The sequence below is a fragment of the Phacochoerus africanus genome, chromosome 3, assembly GCF_016906955.1.
Source record: "Phacochoerus africanus isolate WHEZ1 chromosome 3, ROS_Pafr_v1, whole genome shotgun sequence".
Taxonomy (NCBI): Eukaryota; Metazoa; Chordata; class Mammalia; order Artiodactyla; family Suidae; genus Phacochoerus; species Phacochoerus africanus.
Genome location: NC_062546.1, coordinates 176,949,358 through 176,968,222, shown reverse-complemented (window position 1 = coordinate 176,968,222; position 18,865 = coordinate 176,949,358). Strand labels below are relative to the sequence as shown.

The window sequence follows — 18,865 nt, the reverse complement described above, 5'->3', positions numbered from 1 at the left end:
AGGAAAAAACAAAACTCGATTAAAAAAAAATGGATTAAGAGTTCCCTCATGGCCTAGTGGGTTAAGGATCCAGCATTGTAACTGCTGTGGCTCAGGTCACCATTGTGGCATGGGTTCAATGCTTGGCCTGGGAACTTCCAGGGAAGCCAAAAAAAAAAAAAGAGAAAAAAATCTAAACAGATTCCTTACCAAAAAGAGGTATCCAGATGGCAAAGAAGCATATGAAAAGATGTTCAACATCATCTGTCATTAGGGAACTACAAATTAAAACAAGATACCTTCAATTGTAACAACATGCCACACTATTATGGGATGTACATAGTGGGGGAGGTTGTGGGGGCAAAGGGTTTATGGAAACTCTCTGTACTTCCCAGTCAATTCTGCTATGAACCTAAAACTGCTCTACAAAGTGAAATTTCTAATTTTTTTTAAGTAAAGGACAATGATGTCTGCAATTTACTCTCAAATAATCCAGAGGAAAAAAGTATTGTATGAGTAACAAAGCAAATGGGCAAAATATAAATTACTGAACCTCAATGAAAAATACATGCAAGTTTATTTTAGTCTTTCTTGCAAATTTTCTCCAAGTATAAAATTTTTTCAAAATAAATAAAAAGTGTAACTCCCAACAGCTTCCTACCTCACTCAGCAAAGGACAGAGTCCTCGCAGTGAACCGTAAGCAGGTTTTGCTCCTGGTACACAGGACGCCTTGCAATTCACTGTCAGCCACTTTCCCTTTCAGGAATTCACTCACCCCTATATGCTTAGGACACTCCTCTACAAAGTGTCTGCTTGGCTTACTCCCTCACATCCCCAAGTCTTTGCTCAAATGTCACCATGCCATGAGGTCTTTTCTGATGACACTTATTCAAAAGTCCAACCTCAAGATGGGATTAAGATGGCGGAATATAAGGACTGGAGCTCAAATTCTCTCCTAAAAACAACAAAATTCACAACTAAGGACTGAGCAATCTCCACCCAAAAGGACCAGAAACCTTAAAAAAGATACCCTACTCCAGAAGAAAAAGAGGAGGCCACATCAAGAGGTAGGAGGGGCGATTACACAATATAAACAACTCCATACCTCCTGGGTGGGAAGCTCCACAGACTGGAAACAAACTGGTTCACAGAGACTCACCTACAGGAGTGAGAGCTCTGAGCCCCACATCAAACCCTCACATGCGGGGACCTGGCACTGGGAGAAAGAGCCCCTGGAGCATCTGGCATTGAAGGTCAGTGGGGCTGGTGTGCAGGAGCTCCACGGGACTGGGGAAAACGGAGACCCCATTCTTAAAAGGCGCACACAGACTTTCACGTGCATTGGGTCCCAGGGCAAAGCAAAGTCTCCATGGGAACCTGGGTCAAACCTGACCACAGTTCTTAGAGGACATCCTGGGAAAATAGGGGTGAATGTGACTTGTTGTGAGGGATGGACATTGAAAGCAAAGCTCTCAGGAATATTCAGCAGCTTGCCTGTCTCTGGAGGTGGCCGTTTTGGGAAAATCTGGCCCAACTCCCCACCCTTCAGTCAGCTGCTGAGAAGCCTCTGGGCAAACAACAATCCAGGAGGGATCACAGCCCCGCCCCTCAGTACACAGGCTACCTAAAGACCCCTCAGGCACACAGCTGCCTCTAAGCCCATCCAGAGACTAAGCTCCACCCACCAGAGGGAGTAGAATCGGCTCCTCCTACCAGGGGGCAGGCATAAGCCCCTCCCATCAGGAAGCCTACACCAAGCCCCCCATACCGACTTCAGCCACAGGGGGGCAGACATCAGAAGTAAGAGAGGCTACAACTCTATCATCTGTAAAAAGGTCACCACACCGAAAACCTATAAAAATGAAAAGACAGAGAACTATAACTCAGATGAGGGGGAAAGGAAAAACCCCAGAAAAACAGCTAAGCCATGAGGAGATTCTCAGCCTCCAGGAAAAAGATATGAGACTGTTGATGCTGAAGATGATGCAAGACATTGGAAATAAACTGGAGGCAAAGATGGATGACTTACAGGAAACACTGATCAAAGATATACAAGATATAAAACTTAAACAAGAAGAGATGCAAGGAGTTCCCGTCGTGGCACAGTGGTTAACAAATCCGACTAGGAACCATGAGGTTGCGGGTTCGATCCCTGCCCTTGCTCAGTGGGTTAACGATCCAGCGTCGCCATGAGCTGTGGTGTAGGTCGCAGATGCAGCTCAGATCCCGCGTTGCTGTGTCTGTGGTGTAGGCCAGTAGCTACAGCTCCGATTTGACCCCTAGCCTGGGAACCTCCACATGCCGCGAGAACAGCCCAAGAAATAGCAAAAAGACAAAAATAAATAAATAAGAAGAGATGCAAAATACAATAACTGAATTAAAAAATTCACTAGAGCAGCTAACAGTAGAATACAGGAGGCAGAAGAACGAATAAGCGAGGTGGTGGACAGATTAGTGGAAATTACAGATGCAGAACAGAAAAGAGAAAAAAGATTGAAACAAATCAAGAGAGTCTCAGAGAACCCTTGGACAATGTGAAACACAACAACATCCGTATTATAGGGGTGCCAGAAGGAGGAGAGAGAGAGAAGGAGGCAGAAAAAATATTCCAAGAGATAATAGGCGAAAACTTCCCTAACATGGGAAAGGAACCACTCACTCAAATCCAAGAAGCACAATGAATACCATATAAAGTAAACCCAAGGAGGAACACCCCAAGACACATACTAATCAAACTGACCAAAATTAAAGACAAAGAGAAAATCTTGAAAGCAGCTGGGGAAAAGAAACAAGTAACATACAAGGGAACCCCAATAAGGTTATTGGCAGATTTTTCAGCAGAAACTCTGCAGGCCAGAAGGGAGTGGCATGATATACTCAACGTAATGAAAGGAAAAAACCTCCAACCAAGATTACTTTACCCAGCAAGGCTCTCGTTCAGATTTGAAGGAGAAATCAAAACCTTCACAGATAAGCAAAAGCTGAGAGAATTCAGCAACACTAAACCAGCCTTACAACAAATACTAAAGGAACTTCTATAGGCAGAAAAGAACAAGAGAAAAGGAAAGGAAAAAGAGCAGCAAAAACAAATCCAAAGCAATTAATAAAATGGCAATAAGAACATACATATCAATAATTACCTTAAATGTGAATGGACTAAACGCCCCAACCAAAAGACACAGACTGGCTGAATGGATACAAAAACAAGACCCACATATATGCTGTCTTCAAGAGACCCACTTCACTTCTAGGGACACATACAAATTGAAAGTGAGAGGATGGAAGAAAATATTTCATGCAAACGGGGATCAAAAGAAAGCTGGGGTAGCAATACTCATATCAGACAAAATAGACTTTAAAAGGAAGAATATTTTAAGGGACAAAGAAGGACATTACATAATGATCAAAGGATCAATCCAAGAAGATGATACAACAATTTTAAATATCTACGCACCCAACACAGGTTCACCACCATATATAAGGCAACTGCTAACAACCTTAAAAGGAGAAATTGACAATGACACAATGATACTGGGGGACTTTAACACCCCACTTACAGCAATGGACAGATCAACCAGACAGAAAATCAATAAGGAAACGCAGGCCCTGAATGACGCATTAAACCAGATGGACTTAATAGATATTTATAGGACATTTCATCCAAAAGCAACAGAATACACATTCTTCTCAAGTGCACATGGAACATTCTCTAGGATTGACCATATCCTGGGCTACAAATCCAACCTCGGTAACTTTAAGAAAACTCAAATCATATCAAGCATCTTTTCTGACCACAAAGCTATATGACTGGAAATCAACAATAAGAAAAAAATTGGGAGTTCCCGTTGTGGCACAGTGGCTAGCGAATCCAACTAGGAACCATGAGGTTGCAGGTTTGGTCCCTGCCCTTGCTCAGTGGGTTAACGATCCGGCGTTGCTGTGAGCTGTGGTGTAGATTGCAGACGCGGCTCAGATCCCGCATTGCTGTGGCTCTGGCGTAGGCCGGTGACTACAGCTCCAATTAGTCCTAGCCTGGGAACCTCCATATGCCGCGGGAGCGGCCCAAGAAATTGCAAAAAAAGACCAAAAAAAGGAAAAAAAGAAAAAAACTGCAAAAAATACAAACACCTGGAGACTAAACAACATGCTACCAAACAACCAATGGATCACTGAAGAAATCAAAGAGGAAATTAAAAAATACCTGGTAGCAAATGACAACGAAGATACAACAATCCAAAACCTATAGGATGCAGCAAAAGCTGTTCTAAGAGGAAAGTTTCTAGCAATACAAGCCCACGTCAGGAAACAAGAAAAATCCCAAATAAACAAGCTAACTTTACATCTAAAGCAGCTCGAGAGAGAAGAACAGACAAGACCTAAAGTTAGTAGAAGGAAAGAAATCCTAAAGATCAGAGCACAAATCAATGAAATAGAAACAAAGGAAACCATAGAAAAGATGAATGAACGAAAGCTGGTTTCTTGAAAAAGATCAACAAAATTGATAACCCCTAGCCAGACTTATCAAGCAAAAAGAGGAGAGGACTCAATCAATGCAATTACAGATGAAAAAGGAGAGAAGGTAACAATGGACATCACAGAAATACAAAGGATCATAAGAGACTACTATATGCAACTATATGCCAATAAAATGGAAAACCCAGAAGAAATGGACAAATTCTTAGAAAAGTACAATCTTCCAAGACTAAACCAAGATGAAAAAGAAAAGAAGAATGGACCCATCACAAGAACTGAAATTGAAACTGTGATTAAAAAACTTCCAACAAACAACTATACGGCAACAAGTTTGACAATCTGGAAGAAATGGACAATTTTCTAGAACCTTACAGCCTGCCAAAACTGAATCAAGTAGAAACACACCAACTGAACAGACCCATCACTAGAAATGAAATTGAAGAGGTCATAAAATCACTCCCTACAAATAAATGTCCAGGACCAGATGGCTTCACAGGTTTGATATATTTTATCAAACATATAAAGAGGAATTTGTGCCCATCCTCCTTAAACTCTTTCAAAAGGTTGAAGAAGAAGGAATACTCCCAAAGACATTCTATGATGCCACCATCACCCTCATTCCAAAACCAGACGGAGATACCACCAAAAAAGAAAATTATTGCCAATATCATTGATGAATATAGATGCAAAAATTCTCAACAAAATCTTAGCCAACCGAATCCAACAACATATCAAAAAAATTATACACCATGACCAGGTTGGGTTCATCCCAGGTTCACAAGGATGGTTCAACATACGCAAATCAATCAGCATCATACACCACATTAACAAAAAAAAAGTCAAAAATCATATGATCATCTCAATAGACGCAGAAAAAGCATTTGACAAAGTCCAACATCCATTCATGATCAAGACCCTCGTCAAAGTGGGTATAGAGGGAACATTCCTGAATATAATCAAAGCCATTTAGGATAAACCCACAGCAAATATAATAATCAATGGGGAAAAACTGAAAGCCTTCTCACTCAAATCTGGAACAAGACAGGGATGCCCACTCTCACCACTGCTCTTCAACATAGTTTTGGAAGTCCTAGCCACAGCAATTAGACAAACAAAAGAAATAAAAGGCATCCATATAGGAAGAGAAGAGATAAAACTGTCACTGTATGCAGATGAAATGATACTATACATAGAAAACCCTAAGGACTCAACCCCAAAAACTACTTGAACTGATTAATAAACTCAGCAAAGTAGCAGGATATAAGATGAACATTCAGAAGTCAGTGGGATTTCTGTATACCAGCAATGAAATATTAGAAAAGGAATGCAAAAATACGATACCTTTTTAAATTGCACCTCACAAAATCAAATACCTCGGAATACACCTGACCAAGGAGGTAAAGGACGATATGCTGAGAACTAAAAACTTTAATCAAAGAAATCAAAGAAGATGTAAAGAAATGGAAAGATATTCCATGTTCCTGGATTGGGAAAATCAATATTGTAAAAATGGCCATACTACCCAAAGCAATCTACAGATTCAATGCAATCCCTATCAAATTACCCATGATATTTTTCACAGAAGTAGAACAAACAATCCAAACATTTATATGGAACCACAAAAGACCCAGAATCGCCAAAGCAATCCTGAGAAACAAAAACCAAGCAGGAGGCATAACTCTCCCAGACTTCAAGAGATACTACAAAGCCACAGGCATCAAAACAGTGTGGTACTGGTATCAAAACAGACAGACAGACCAATGGAACAGAATAGAGAATCCAGAAATAAACCCTGACACCTATGGTCAATTAATCTTTGACAAGGGAGGCAAGAACATAAAATGGGAAAAAGAAAGTCTACTCAGCAAGCATTGCTGGGAAACCTGGACAGCTGCATGCAAAGCAATGAAACTAGAACACACCCTCACACCATGCACAAAAATACACTCAAAATGGCTGAAAGACTTAAATATACGACAGGACACCATCAAACTCCTAGAAGAAAACATAAGCAAAACACTCTCTGACATCAACAGCATGAATATTTTCTCAGGTCAGTCCCCCAAAGCAATAGAAATTAGAGCAAAAATAAACCCATGGGACCTCATCAAACTGAAAAGCTTTTGCACAGGAAAGGAAACCAAAAAGAAAACAAAAAGACAACTTTCAGAATGGGAGAAAATATTTCAAATGATGCAACTGACAAGGGCTTAATCTCTAGAATATATAAGCAACTTATACAACCCAACAGCAAAAAAGCCAATCAATCAATGGAAAAATGGGCAAAAGACATGAATAGACATTTCTCCAAAGAAGAATTACAGATGGCCAACAAACACATGAAAAAATGCTCAACATCGCTGGTTATAAGAGAAATGCAAATCAAAACTACCATGAGATATCACCTCACACTAGTCAGAATGGCCATCATTAATAAATCCACAAATAACAAGTGCTGGAGGGGCTGTGGAGAAAACAGAACCCTCCTGCACTTTTGGTGGGAATGTAAACTGGTACAGCCACTATGGAGAACAGTTTGGAGATACCTTAGAAATCTATACATAGAACTTCCATATGACCCCACAATCCTACTCTTGGGCATCTATCTGGACAAAACTCGACTTAAAAGAGACACGTGCACCCGCATGTTCATTGCAGCACTATTCACAATAGCCAGGACATGGAAACAACCCAAATGTCCATCGACAGAGGATTGGATTCGGAAGATGTGGTATATGTACACAATGGAATACTACTCAGCCATAAAAAAGAACGACACAATGCCATTTGCAGCAACATGGATGGAACTAGAGAAGCTCATACTGAGTGAAATGAGCCAGAAAGACAAAGACAAATACCATACGATATCACTTATAACTGGAATCTAATATCCAGCACAAATGAACATCTCCTCAGAAAAGAAACTCATGGACGTGGAGAAGAGACTTGTGGCTGCCTGATGGGAGGGGGAGGGAGTGGGAGGGATCGGGAGCTTGGGCTTATCAGACACAACTTAGAATAATAGATTTACAAGGAGATTCTGCTGAATAGCATTGAGAACTTTGTCTAGATACTCATGTTGCAACAGAACAAAGGGTGGGGGAAAAAATGTAATTGTAATGTATACATGTAAGGATAACCCGACCCCCTTGCTGTACAGTGGGAAAATACAAAAATTATATATTTAAAAAAAAAAAAAAAAAAAACTTCCAACAAACAAAAGTCCAGGACCAGATGGCTTCACAGGCGAATTCTATCAATTTTTTTTTTTTTGTCTTTTTGCTATTTCTTGGGCCGCTCCTGCGGCATATGGAGGTTCCCAGGCTAGGGGTCCAATCGGAGCTGCAGCCACCGGCCTACGCCAGAGCCAAAGCAACACAGGATCCGAGCCGCGTCTGCGACCTATACCACAGCTCACGGCCACGCCTGATCGTTAACCCACTGAGCAAGGGCAGGGACCGAACCCGCAACCTCATGGTTCCCAGTCGGATTCGTTAACCACTGCGCCACGACGGGAACTCCCCAAATATTTAGAAAAGAGCTAACACCTCTCCTTCTGAAACTATTTCAAAAAATTGAGGAGGAAGGGATGCTCCCAAACTCATTCTGTGAGGCCACCATCACCCTGATACCAAAACCAGACAAAGATTCCACTAAAAAAGAAAACTATAGACCAATTTCACTGATGAACATTGATGCAAAAATCCTCAACAAAATACTAGCAAACCGCATTCAACAATACATTCAAAGGATTGTACATCATGATCAAGTGGGATTTATCCCAGAGATGAAAGGGTTCTTCAATATCCACAAATACATCAGTGTGATACACCACATTAACAAACTGAAGAATAAAAACCATATGATCCTCGCAATAGACGTGGAAAAAGACTTTGACAAAATCCAACACCCATTTCTGATAAAAACCCTTCAGAAAGTGGGCATAGAGGGAACCTACCTCAACATGATAAAGGCCATATACAACAAACCCACAGCGAACATCATTCTCAATGGTGAAAAGCTAAATGATTTCCCGCCGAGATCAGGAACAAGACAAGGATGTCTGCTCTCGCCACTACTCTTCAATATAGTTCTGGAAGTCCTAGCCACAGCAATCAGAGAAGTAAAAGAAATAAAAGGAATCCAAATTGGAAAGGAAGAAGTAAAACTATCGCTATTTGCAGATGACAGGATACTATACCTAGAGAATCCTAAAGACTCTACCAGAAAACTCTTAGAGCTCATCCACGAATTTGGCAAAGTCGCAGGATACAAAATCAATACACAGAAATTGACAGCATTTCTATATACTAACAATGAAAAGCAGAAAAGAAATTAGGGAAGCAATCCCATTTACCATTGCATCCAAAAGAATAAAATACCCAGGAGTAAACCTACCTAAAGAGACAAAAGACCTGTACTCTGAAAACTATAAGACACTGATGAAAGAAATCAAAGATGACACAAATAGATGGAAAGATATACCATGCTCGTGGACTGGAAGAGTTAATATTATCAAAATGACTATACTACCCAAGGCAATCTACAGATTCAATGCAATCCCTATTAAATTACCAAGGACATTTTTCACAGAACTTGAACAAAATATTTTACAGTTTGTTTGGAAGCACAAAAGACCCATAATAGCCAAAGACATCCTGAAAAAGAAAAATGGAGCTGGAGGAATCAGGCTCCCGGACTTCAGACTCTACTATAAAGCAACAATCATCAAAACCGCATGGTACTGGCACAAAGACAGAAATATAGATCGGTGGAACAGGATAGAAAGCCCAGAATTAAACCCATGCACCTACAGCCAACTCATCTATGACAAAGGGGGCAAGAATATACAATGGAGAAAGGACATCTTGTTCAATAAGTGGTGCTAGGAAAACTGGACAGCCACATGGAAAAGAATGAAATTAGAACACTCCCTAACACCATACACAAAAGTAAACTCCAAATGGATTAAAGACCTCAATATAAGACCAGACACTATAAAACTCTTAGAGGAAAACACAGGCCAAACACTCTCTGACATAAACAACAGCAACATCTTCTCAGATCCACCTCTCAGAGTATTAACAACAAAAACAAAAATAAATAAATGGGACCTAATCAAACTTCAAAGCAAAGGAAACCCTAAACAACACAAAAAGACAACCCACAGAATGGTAGAAAATCTTTGCAAGTGAATCAACTGACAAGGGATTCATCTCCAAAATTTATAAACACCTTCTGCAGCTCCATACCAAAAAACAAACAACCCCATCAAAAAAATGGGCAGAAGATCTGAACAGACAGTTCTCCAAAGAAGACATACGGATGGCCAAAAAACACATGAAAAGATGTTCAGCATCACTCATTATCAGAGAAATGCAAATCAAAACCACTATGAGGTACCACCTTACACCAGCCAGAATGGCCATCATCCAAAAGTCTACAAACAATAAGTGCTGGAGGGGGTGTGGAGAAAAAGAACCCTATTACATTGTTGGTGGGATTGTAAATTGGTGCAGCCACTGTGGAAAGCAGTATGGAGATTCCTCAGAAAACTAAACAGAGAACTACCATTTGATCCAGCAATCCCACTCCTGGGCATCTACCCAGAGAAAACCATGACTAACAAAGACACAGGTACTCCGATGTTCATTGCAGCACCATTTACAATAGCCAAGACATGGAAACAACCTCAATGTCCATCGACAGAGGAGTGGATCCAGAAGAGGTGGTACATATACACAATGGAATATTACTCAGCCATTAAAAAGAACAAAATACCAGCATTTTTTGCAACATGGATGGACCTAGAAACTATCATGCTAAGTGAAGTCAGCCATACAATGAGACACCAACATCAAATGCTTTCACTGACATGTAGAATCTGAAAAAAGGACAGACTGAACTTCTTTGCAGAACAGATGCTGACTCACAGACATTGAAAAACTTATGGTCTCCGGAGGAGACAGTTTAGGGGGTGGGGGGGATGTGCTTGGGCTGTGGGATGGAAATCCTGCGAAATCAGATTGTTATGATTATACAACTACAGATGTGATAAATTCATTTGAGCAATAAAAAAAAAAAAAAGTCCAACCTCCTCCCCTATTCTTTATTCGGAGGAATACGCTATACTCAGAGTACCTAGTTTGTAGGTACTTAATAACTACTTGAAAGAATAAATTGAAAGTATTTTAAACCACGGTGAGTCAGATGTCTAGTTCTTTGGGTTTGTAATTACTTACCAATTAATTTTGTAATAATGAAAGTATGTGCAGTGGGGAGGTGTAGATGTTAGTAAGATTAAAGAGAAGAAGGAAGGAGTTCCTGTTGTGGTTCAGTGGGTTAAGGACCCAACATTGTCTCTGTGAGGATGCGGGTTCGATCCCTGGCCTGACTCAGTGGGTTAAGGATCCAGACTTGCCGTAAGCTGTGACACAGGTCATAGTTGCAGCTCTGATTGAACCCCTATGCCAGGAACTTCCATATGCTGCAGATGCAGCCATAAAAAGAAAAAAGGAGAAAGTGTGTAGGTATAGAACAATTATGGTCAACTATTTCAAAGATATTAGTTAAGAGGAAAATAAATTCAGAATATAGATAATTAGAGGCGAAACAAAAAACTAGAGGGGCTTACTTTTAATAGGTAAGAACTGAGTTTGTTTAAATTCAGGCAGCAAGGATTCAGCGAGGAGAAGTGGAAGATAAGGCACATTAACTACTAAAAAATTGGTAAGGAATGACAACCAGGACATAAGTGAAGCACCAGAGGTGAAGAGAAAAATGAGCTCCAAATGTATCAAGGTGATAAGTGGTGCTAATTGCTGAACAAGTACCCTTCTGTTTATTGTCCCTCTTTGCTATGTAACAGAAAGTGAGATCACCTGCTAAGCCAGAAGAAACAGGGGGTGAAGGTCCCAAAATCTGAAGCCAGTAGAGAAAAGTAGAAAAGGGTCACTGAGAGAATGCAAGCAACAGCTGACTAGCAAAAAGGAAATGATATTTTAAATCAGCATGTAGAGCTAAGAAAGTCGGAAGTCCCCACTGTGGCTCCGTGGTAACAAGCTTGAATAGTATCCAGTATCGATCCCTGGCCTCGCTTAGCGGGGTAAGGATCTGGCTTTGCTGTAACTGTGGTGTAGGTCACAGATGCGGTCGGGATGCCAGCAGCTGCAGCTCTGATTAGAGCCCTAGCCTGGGAACTTCCATTTGCCGCACGTGGGGCCCTAAAAAGAAAAAAAAAAGAAAATCTAGAGCTAAGAAAGTGTGTAACAATCAATCCCATCCATTTTATTTCTGTTTTTCTCATTACTATAAAAAGAAAGAAAAATCAGACACAGAATACAGTGTTTTCATTTAGCAGTTTACCTATTTCGAGCAGGAGATTTGCCAGCATCCTCTTGAACAGATACGAGTCTTGTTGAAAGAGCAGTATTTGAGGAGTCTGGATGAATCAAACTAAAAAGAGAACAGGAAAATCCTGAAATGGTTTAAGAAAGTGGAGACAAATCCAATTTCAATAAAGTGCTTTAAAATTTAAAAGCAGATTGTATTTCTCTACAATAATGACCTTAAGGGTCATTTTTGTTTTCTGCCTTTAGTGGAGATAGAAATGGGATGGTTTTTGTCCTAAAGATATCATATGTCAAAAGATAGTTTATTAAGTATATGGGGTGCCAATAAAATAATAAAATTGGCTGGATGAGTGACTTATAGCAAGCACTCCTTCTCACATCACATATACAAGACTGAAGTGCTTTTGGAGAGAAATCCTGAGTTGAAATATTTTATTCTCAGTCACCATAACTAAGGAGTTGCACTGCAGAGTCAAACAAACCTAGGTCCAAGTGCAGGCTCTACTCTTATTATTCGTGTGACCTTGGGTATATTGCCTAATCTCTCCAAACTTCAGCACCCACATCTGTCAAAAGGAGAAAGGAGTGCCTACCACAGAGATACAAGAGCTAAAAGAGAATGAACCTTAAATCTTTAGCACAGAACCTAAAATTAGTCTACCTTTGACATCTAACCTGCATCTCTCAGGAAGCTTTCAAACCTGGTTTGTTTTATTAAGTTGCACTTTGGCCAGGCATCCACATGGTACTGCTTACCCTCTACTTTCTTTTGTTGTTCCTTAAATATAGAGTCGACCTTTAAAATTTATAAAGTATATATACGGTATAAAGAATTACGATGCCACAAACACCATTGCACCCATTGACGAATTTAAGAAAAAGCACGTTAACACCAACTTTGAAGTGCTTGTTCCCCCCCCCCCAAGTCAAGCCCATTCCCTTCCCGGCCTTCAATGAAACTACTGTTGTAAATCTCATATTCCTCACTCTCTTCCTTTAATTTACCATGTTTGTATCCCTGGACAGTGTACTCATTTTGTATATTTTTGAGCTTTCTATAAATAACCAATGAATATATGATATGTGACTTTTTTATATATATAATTTTTTATTTTCCCACTGTACAGCAAGGGGGTCAGGTTACCCTTACATGTATACATTACAATTACATTTTTTCCCCCATCCTTTGTTCTGCTGCAACTTGAGTATCTAGACAAAGTTCTCAATGCTATTCAGCAGGATCTCCTTGTAAATCTATTCTAAATTGTATCTGATAAGCCCAAGCTCCCGATCCCTCCCACTCCCTCCCCCTCCCATCAGGCAGCTACAAGTCTCTTCTCCACGTCCATGATTTTCTTTTCTGAGGAGATGTTCATTTGTGCTGGATATTAGATTCCAGTTATAAGTGATATCATATGGTATTTGTCTTTGTCTTTCTGGCTCATTTCACTCAGTATGAGAGTCTCTAGTTCCATCCATATTGCTGTAAATGGCATTATGTCATTCTTTTTTATGGCTGAGTAGTATTCCATTGTGTATGATATGTGACTTTCTTTTCTCCTGCACATTCTTACATGTTGAATGCAGCTATAATTCATTCACTTTTAACTTTTGTCTAAATTTATTGGTTACATACTAATTCTTCACTCCATTAAGGGGTAACTGAGAAAATAACTTATCAGAAAGACGCCAATTAAAACTTCAAGCCCTTTGATATGGCCAGATTTGGTATTACACATGAGAAAATTACTTAGGTAAAGAAAAACAATCAGAAACTGATGAACAGGAGTTCCTGTTGTGGCTCAGTGGTTAACGAATCTGACTAGGAACCATGAGGTTGCGGGTTCCATCCCTGGCCTCGCTCAGTGGGTTAAGGATCCGGTGTCGCTGGGAGCTGTGGTGTAGGTTGCAGACTCGGGTCGGATCTGGCGTTGCTGTGGCTATGGTGTAGGCTGGCAGCTACAGCTCCAATTAGACCCCTAGCCTGGGAACCTCCATATGCCACAGAAGCAGCCCTAGAAAAGCCAAAAAAAAAAAAAAGGGAAACTGATGAACCTAGGATTTGAATTCAAACAATTCCAGGTAACTTCCAAGAAAGAGTTAGTAATAGTCTCCACTCCCAGACAGTATACTTACTTAGCCACACAAAGAAACATGACATGTTGAAGGGAAAAAAAATCTAATTTCATTTGCAAATACTATGAAGACAAATCTTATGAGCATCTACCTTTTCAAAGAAAGATATATTAGAAATTATTAATCTAAATAACTTCTGTTGCTTATTCAACAAATATTATCAAGATCATACTGGTGCCATGCACACTAGAATAAACAAGAAAGATAAAGTCCCTCCTCTTGTGGAGCTAACTTTCGAACTAGTCAATACTATCACTATCCATAAATATCTTCTGTGATTCTTCCTGAGGCAAACCGCGGGGGGGTGGGGGGAGTGGTGTACCTTCAGGAAATAATTCAAAGAATTTAAATGTTAAAGCACTCACAGGTCACAAGGCCATCAGTACTTATCAAATATAAATAAAATCATATTTAAGTAACAGTACCTTTGCCAGGCAAAATCATCCTCTAAAAATATGTTGCGGCTGGCTTTTCGGCTCCCTACAGGTGTTCGTGGTTCACTGGGATCAAGTACAGACACAGAGGAAGTGGAATCTGAAAGAGCATTCAAGTCTTCGCCAATGGAATTACTGTCTGTGGAATGAGCATAACTTAAGGCTATTTTTCTACAGTATGTACAGGCTCGGAGGTCCCCTAGGAAGAAAAAAAAGACAACTAAGGAAAAGGTAACTAATATATTACTTAAGAGAACATATTAAGTCCTTGGGTTAATAGTTAATCTAGTAACAGGGAAAGTAAAAGACTACCAAAAAAGATATTTTTAAAAAGTGAAGTGGAGTTCCTGTCGTGGCTCAGTGGTTAACGAACCCGACCATGATACATGAGGACACGGGTTCAATCCCTGACCTCACTAAGTAGGTTAAGGATCTGGCGTTGCCGTGAGCTGTGGTGTAGGTCGCAGACGCAGCTCAGATACAGCATTGCTGTGGCTGTGGTGAAGGCCAGCGGCTACAACTCCAATTCGACCCCTAGCCTGGGAACCTCCATATGCCACGGGTGCAGCCCTAAAAAAACAACAAAAAAAGTGAATTAACTTAGTTAGCTCTGCTATATATTTCAAAAATAATTATTATGATAAATCCATCCAAATTACCCCAAATATTTATAACAAGAAAATTTGACTCAATGTACCAGAAAACTCTGCTTAAAAGAACACTTCTTGGGAGTTCCTTTGGGTACAGGGGGTTAAGCATCAGGCACTGTCACTGCAGCAGCTCAGGTCACTGCTGTGGCACCGGTTTGATCCCTGGCCTGGGAACCTCCACATGCCATGGGCACGGCAAAAAAAAAAAAAAAAAAAATTCCCAAGGTTCTGAAAGTGAAATTAGGGATCTATCAGCAACAACAGGTTCAAGAAAAAAGAATTTTTTTTAACTGAGCACATAAACCAACACAAATAGCAACAACAATTTTTCCGTAAGTATCAAGGAGGTTAAACGTTATTTAGATCTCTATGTGAAGCCGCGAAGAATGGCGTCCACAAGGCGGCATGGTTTTAAAAACAAACAAAACTGGCTTACAAATGATATGAAATATGAGGGGGAAAACCATAAAGGAAATTCTTATAGTTAATGTTAGGATGGAAATACAATATTCTTGGGAAGACAAACAACAAGGTTGTTTAATAATTTAAAATGCTGGATTTTTTTGGTTTTGGATGCAGTTCTGCCTAAATGTTAAGTTTTCATTTCTACCATTTTTCTATAACATTTTAGTGCACTTAAAAAGGAGTTAAGATAATTAAACTTTACCAATAAATGTTACTCAACAAGTCTACTTTAATTATTTTGACCATTAACATTAGAAAACTAAAGTGACATGGAACAAAAGACCTCTAAAAGTCAAGTGTTTTTACCGTAATGACTACCAAGTACAATAAAGGATCTTTTCATTCTAAGACAACCATTACATAGTACTCAGCTTTATTAAATTATGCGTGTATTTTAAGCAAAATTAAATACTGTATGTTGCTGTATTCATTTCTAACACCATGATTCAACAGATGAATCTAGAGAAAAATACCTCCAATCAGGAACCAAAAACAATAACAACAAAATGAACTCCAGGCCATGATAAAAGAGTGCTAGGACACACCACCACTGGCCAACCAAAGCAGAACTGCAGGAAGGAGATGAAATTACTTCCTACAGAAAGGTCTTGCAAACAGAGGCTTGGTTCTTACACTGCAAAAGAAATCTCCCTTAATCAGTCAGCTATTAGAATGAAAACAATCAGATCAATAAAGGGAGCCAAGGGAGTTTCCATCATGGCTCAGCAGTAACGAACCCAGATCAGGATCTATGAAGATGTGGCTTCAATTCCTGGCCTCGCTCAGTGGGTAAGGATCTGGCATTGCCGTGACCTGTGGTGTAGGTCACAGATGCAGGTCAGATTTGGCATTGCTGTGGCTGTGGCATAGGCCGGCAGCTGCAACTCCAGTTGGACCCCTAGCCTGGGAGCTTCCACATGCCCTGGGTATGGCCCTAAAAAGACAAAAAAAATAAAGGTATCCAAGCCTGACCAGAAAAGTTTTCATTTCCTGAAGAATCCTCACCAGCAAGGGCCTAATGAGCACATGTCTATATTATATGATGAGGTAAACAGGTTGATAAGGCACAGCCTGCCTTCAAAGAACTCCACCCACTGAAGACAACAGTCAAAATTTAAAAATTGCACAAGGAGTTCCCCCTGTGGCTCAGCAGGTTAAGGATCCAACATCATCTCTGTGAGGATGAACCCTGACCTCGCTCAGTGGGTTAAGGATCCAACATTGCCGCAAGCTGAGGTCTAGGTCACAGATGAGAAACTGGGTCACAGATGAGTGTTGCTGTGGCTGTGGCACAGGCTGGCAGCTGCAGCTCTGATTTAACCCCTGGCCCAGGTACCTCCGTATGCTGCAGGTGCAACCATAAAAAGAAAAAAAAAAATTGCATAAGAGATGCAGAGATAACACTGTTCCTATCACTAGTAATCACAGCTTAACATTCACTGATCCTTTTCTATGTGCCTAGGTATTCTAGGTATTTATTCATGTATTATTTATGATATATAATTGTGTCCAGAACCTATTATCCCATTTGCAATGGTTAATTCTACTTGTCAACTTGGCTGAGACCGATTGTTTGGTCCAACAATAGTCAAGTTGTTGCTGTGAAGGTTTTCTTTAAAAATACAACAAAAATGTAAAATCTGTTGACTTTAAGATTACCCTCCATAATGTGGGTGGGCCTTACCCAACTGTTTGAAGGGCCTATCCAATTGTTTGAAGGCCTTAAGATCAAAGACTGAGGATTCCAGGGGGGAAAAAAAAAAGGAATTCTGTCTCACGTCTTTAATACAGAAATCCTGCCTGAGTTTTCAGCCTACTGGCCTACCCTAGGAATTCAGACTAGCCAGTTCCCCTAATCACTTGAGCCAATTCCTTTCTATATATAAATGTTGGGGATTTGAGAGGAAGAAAAGTAAAGATTCAATTAGTTCTGCTTCTTTGGAGCACCTTACTAAAAATTTTAGTACCAAGAGTAGTTCTAGAGCAACAAGATTTTAAGGATGAGTTTTCTGAATTGGTTCTTGGATTTCTAGAACTGGTCTCTAGATTTAAAAGCAATAAGGATTCATTCCAGTAGTAATGGGAGCATTGATAGTCCATGGCATGATGTGGCAACAGCGTCAACGAAATATCACCTATGGATACTCCTACTCAAATGCTTACAAGGGGCAAAGATCTGGTGACCATGGACTGCATATCTCAGGACATTTCTGTCAAACTTTCTTCCCTGAAAGAAACCATTTATAGCTGCAGAGCTGAGAATGCTGAAAATCACACTAAGTCTCAACCTGCAAGTGACTGAATCATGACACACACACACTGACCACTTAAACTTGCAATGGTCGGCTACTCAAGTGGGAGCACTGGTTATAAAGGAATGAGCTCCTGAACCCTGCAACGGGAATATCGAGGAAGACCCTGATGAAGCTGAGGACACTGAACTCTCAACTTCTGCCTCATCTTCTTTGCAAGTAGGCGAGAAGGCGGGGGCCTTCCCACCCTGTCTGACATTAACCCTGGCTTGCCTGAAAAATTCACCATGGCCTCCCATGAGTTCACTGCCTTGCAAGACACTGTTTATTCTCCTCAGGACTCACAGCCAATACCCTCTTTGTTTCGAGAGACCTGTAACAGGACTCAAGTCCCAACAGGCCGTGAAAGGTAAGTTGTAAAGTGGGACCCCTGAGGAAGTTCACTACCCGCCAAAAGAACGACATGACATTTCAAATGTAGACAAACAGAAACCCAGGGATTATGTGTGGGAATGGATATCAAGGGTACAGAATAATAATGGAAAGAACATGAAGTTGGATCAAACTGAATTCATTGATAGGGGCTCACTAAGCAGAGATTCTGGATTTAAAAAGAGCCCTGATAGGAGTCCCCGTCATGGCGCAGTGGTTAACGAATCTGACTAGGAACCATGAGGTTGAGGGTTCAGTCCCTGGCCTTGCTCAGTGGGTTAACGATCTGGCGTTGCCGTGAGCTGTGGTGTAGGTTGCAGACGCGGCTCGGAGCACACGTTGCTGCGGCTGTGGCGTAGGCCAGCGGCTACAGCTCTGATTCAACCCCTAGCCTGGGAACCTCCATACGCCACGGGAGCGGCCCTAGAAAAGGTGAAAAGCCAAAAAAAAAAAGGGGGGGAGGGCCTCTGATAATATCCTTGCAGAGCTTTGCCTTCATCCTTCTCTGTAGATCAAAAAGTAAACCAGAACTGCCGGCACTGAACTGAGAAACCTAAATGCAATGGGGAACTCAGGGTGGCATTTAATCGCCAAAAACAAGGTGGTCGTGTTACTCTAACAGACAGCAAAGTCAAAGCAGTAATCAGAAGAGAGTGATCTACACAGAGATCTACGGCTCTGATCCTGGTGG

At 40.6% G+C, this 18,865-nt stretch overlaps 1 protein-coding gene across 12 annotated transcripts in view; it reads right to left on the bottom strand.

Moving 5' to 3' along the window:
* Window positions 1–18,865, bottom strand: part of PIKFYVE (phosphoinositide kinase, FYVE-type zinc finger containing) — a 99,603-nt gene that overhangs the window by 67,792 nt on the left and 12,946 nt on the right. For 11 of the 12 annotated variants that reach the window (XR_007134078.1, XR_007134077.1, XM_047773377.1 and 8 more), the window contains 2 exons: window positions 14,367–14,574; window positions 11,819–11,908 (listed from right to left, as the gene is read on the bottom strand). Coding sequence is in view for 10 of the 12 variants with exons in the window: in XM_047773377.1 (XP_047629333.1) it covers window positions 11,819–11,908; window positions 14,367–14,574 (298 nt within the window). In the remaining 2 variants the exon portion in view is untranslated. Of the gene's footprint in view, window positions 1–11,818; window positions 11,909–14,366; window positions 14,575–18,865 lie in introns of those variants that run through there. The other variant, XM_047773376.1, reaches the window with a different exon arrangement.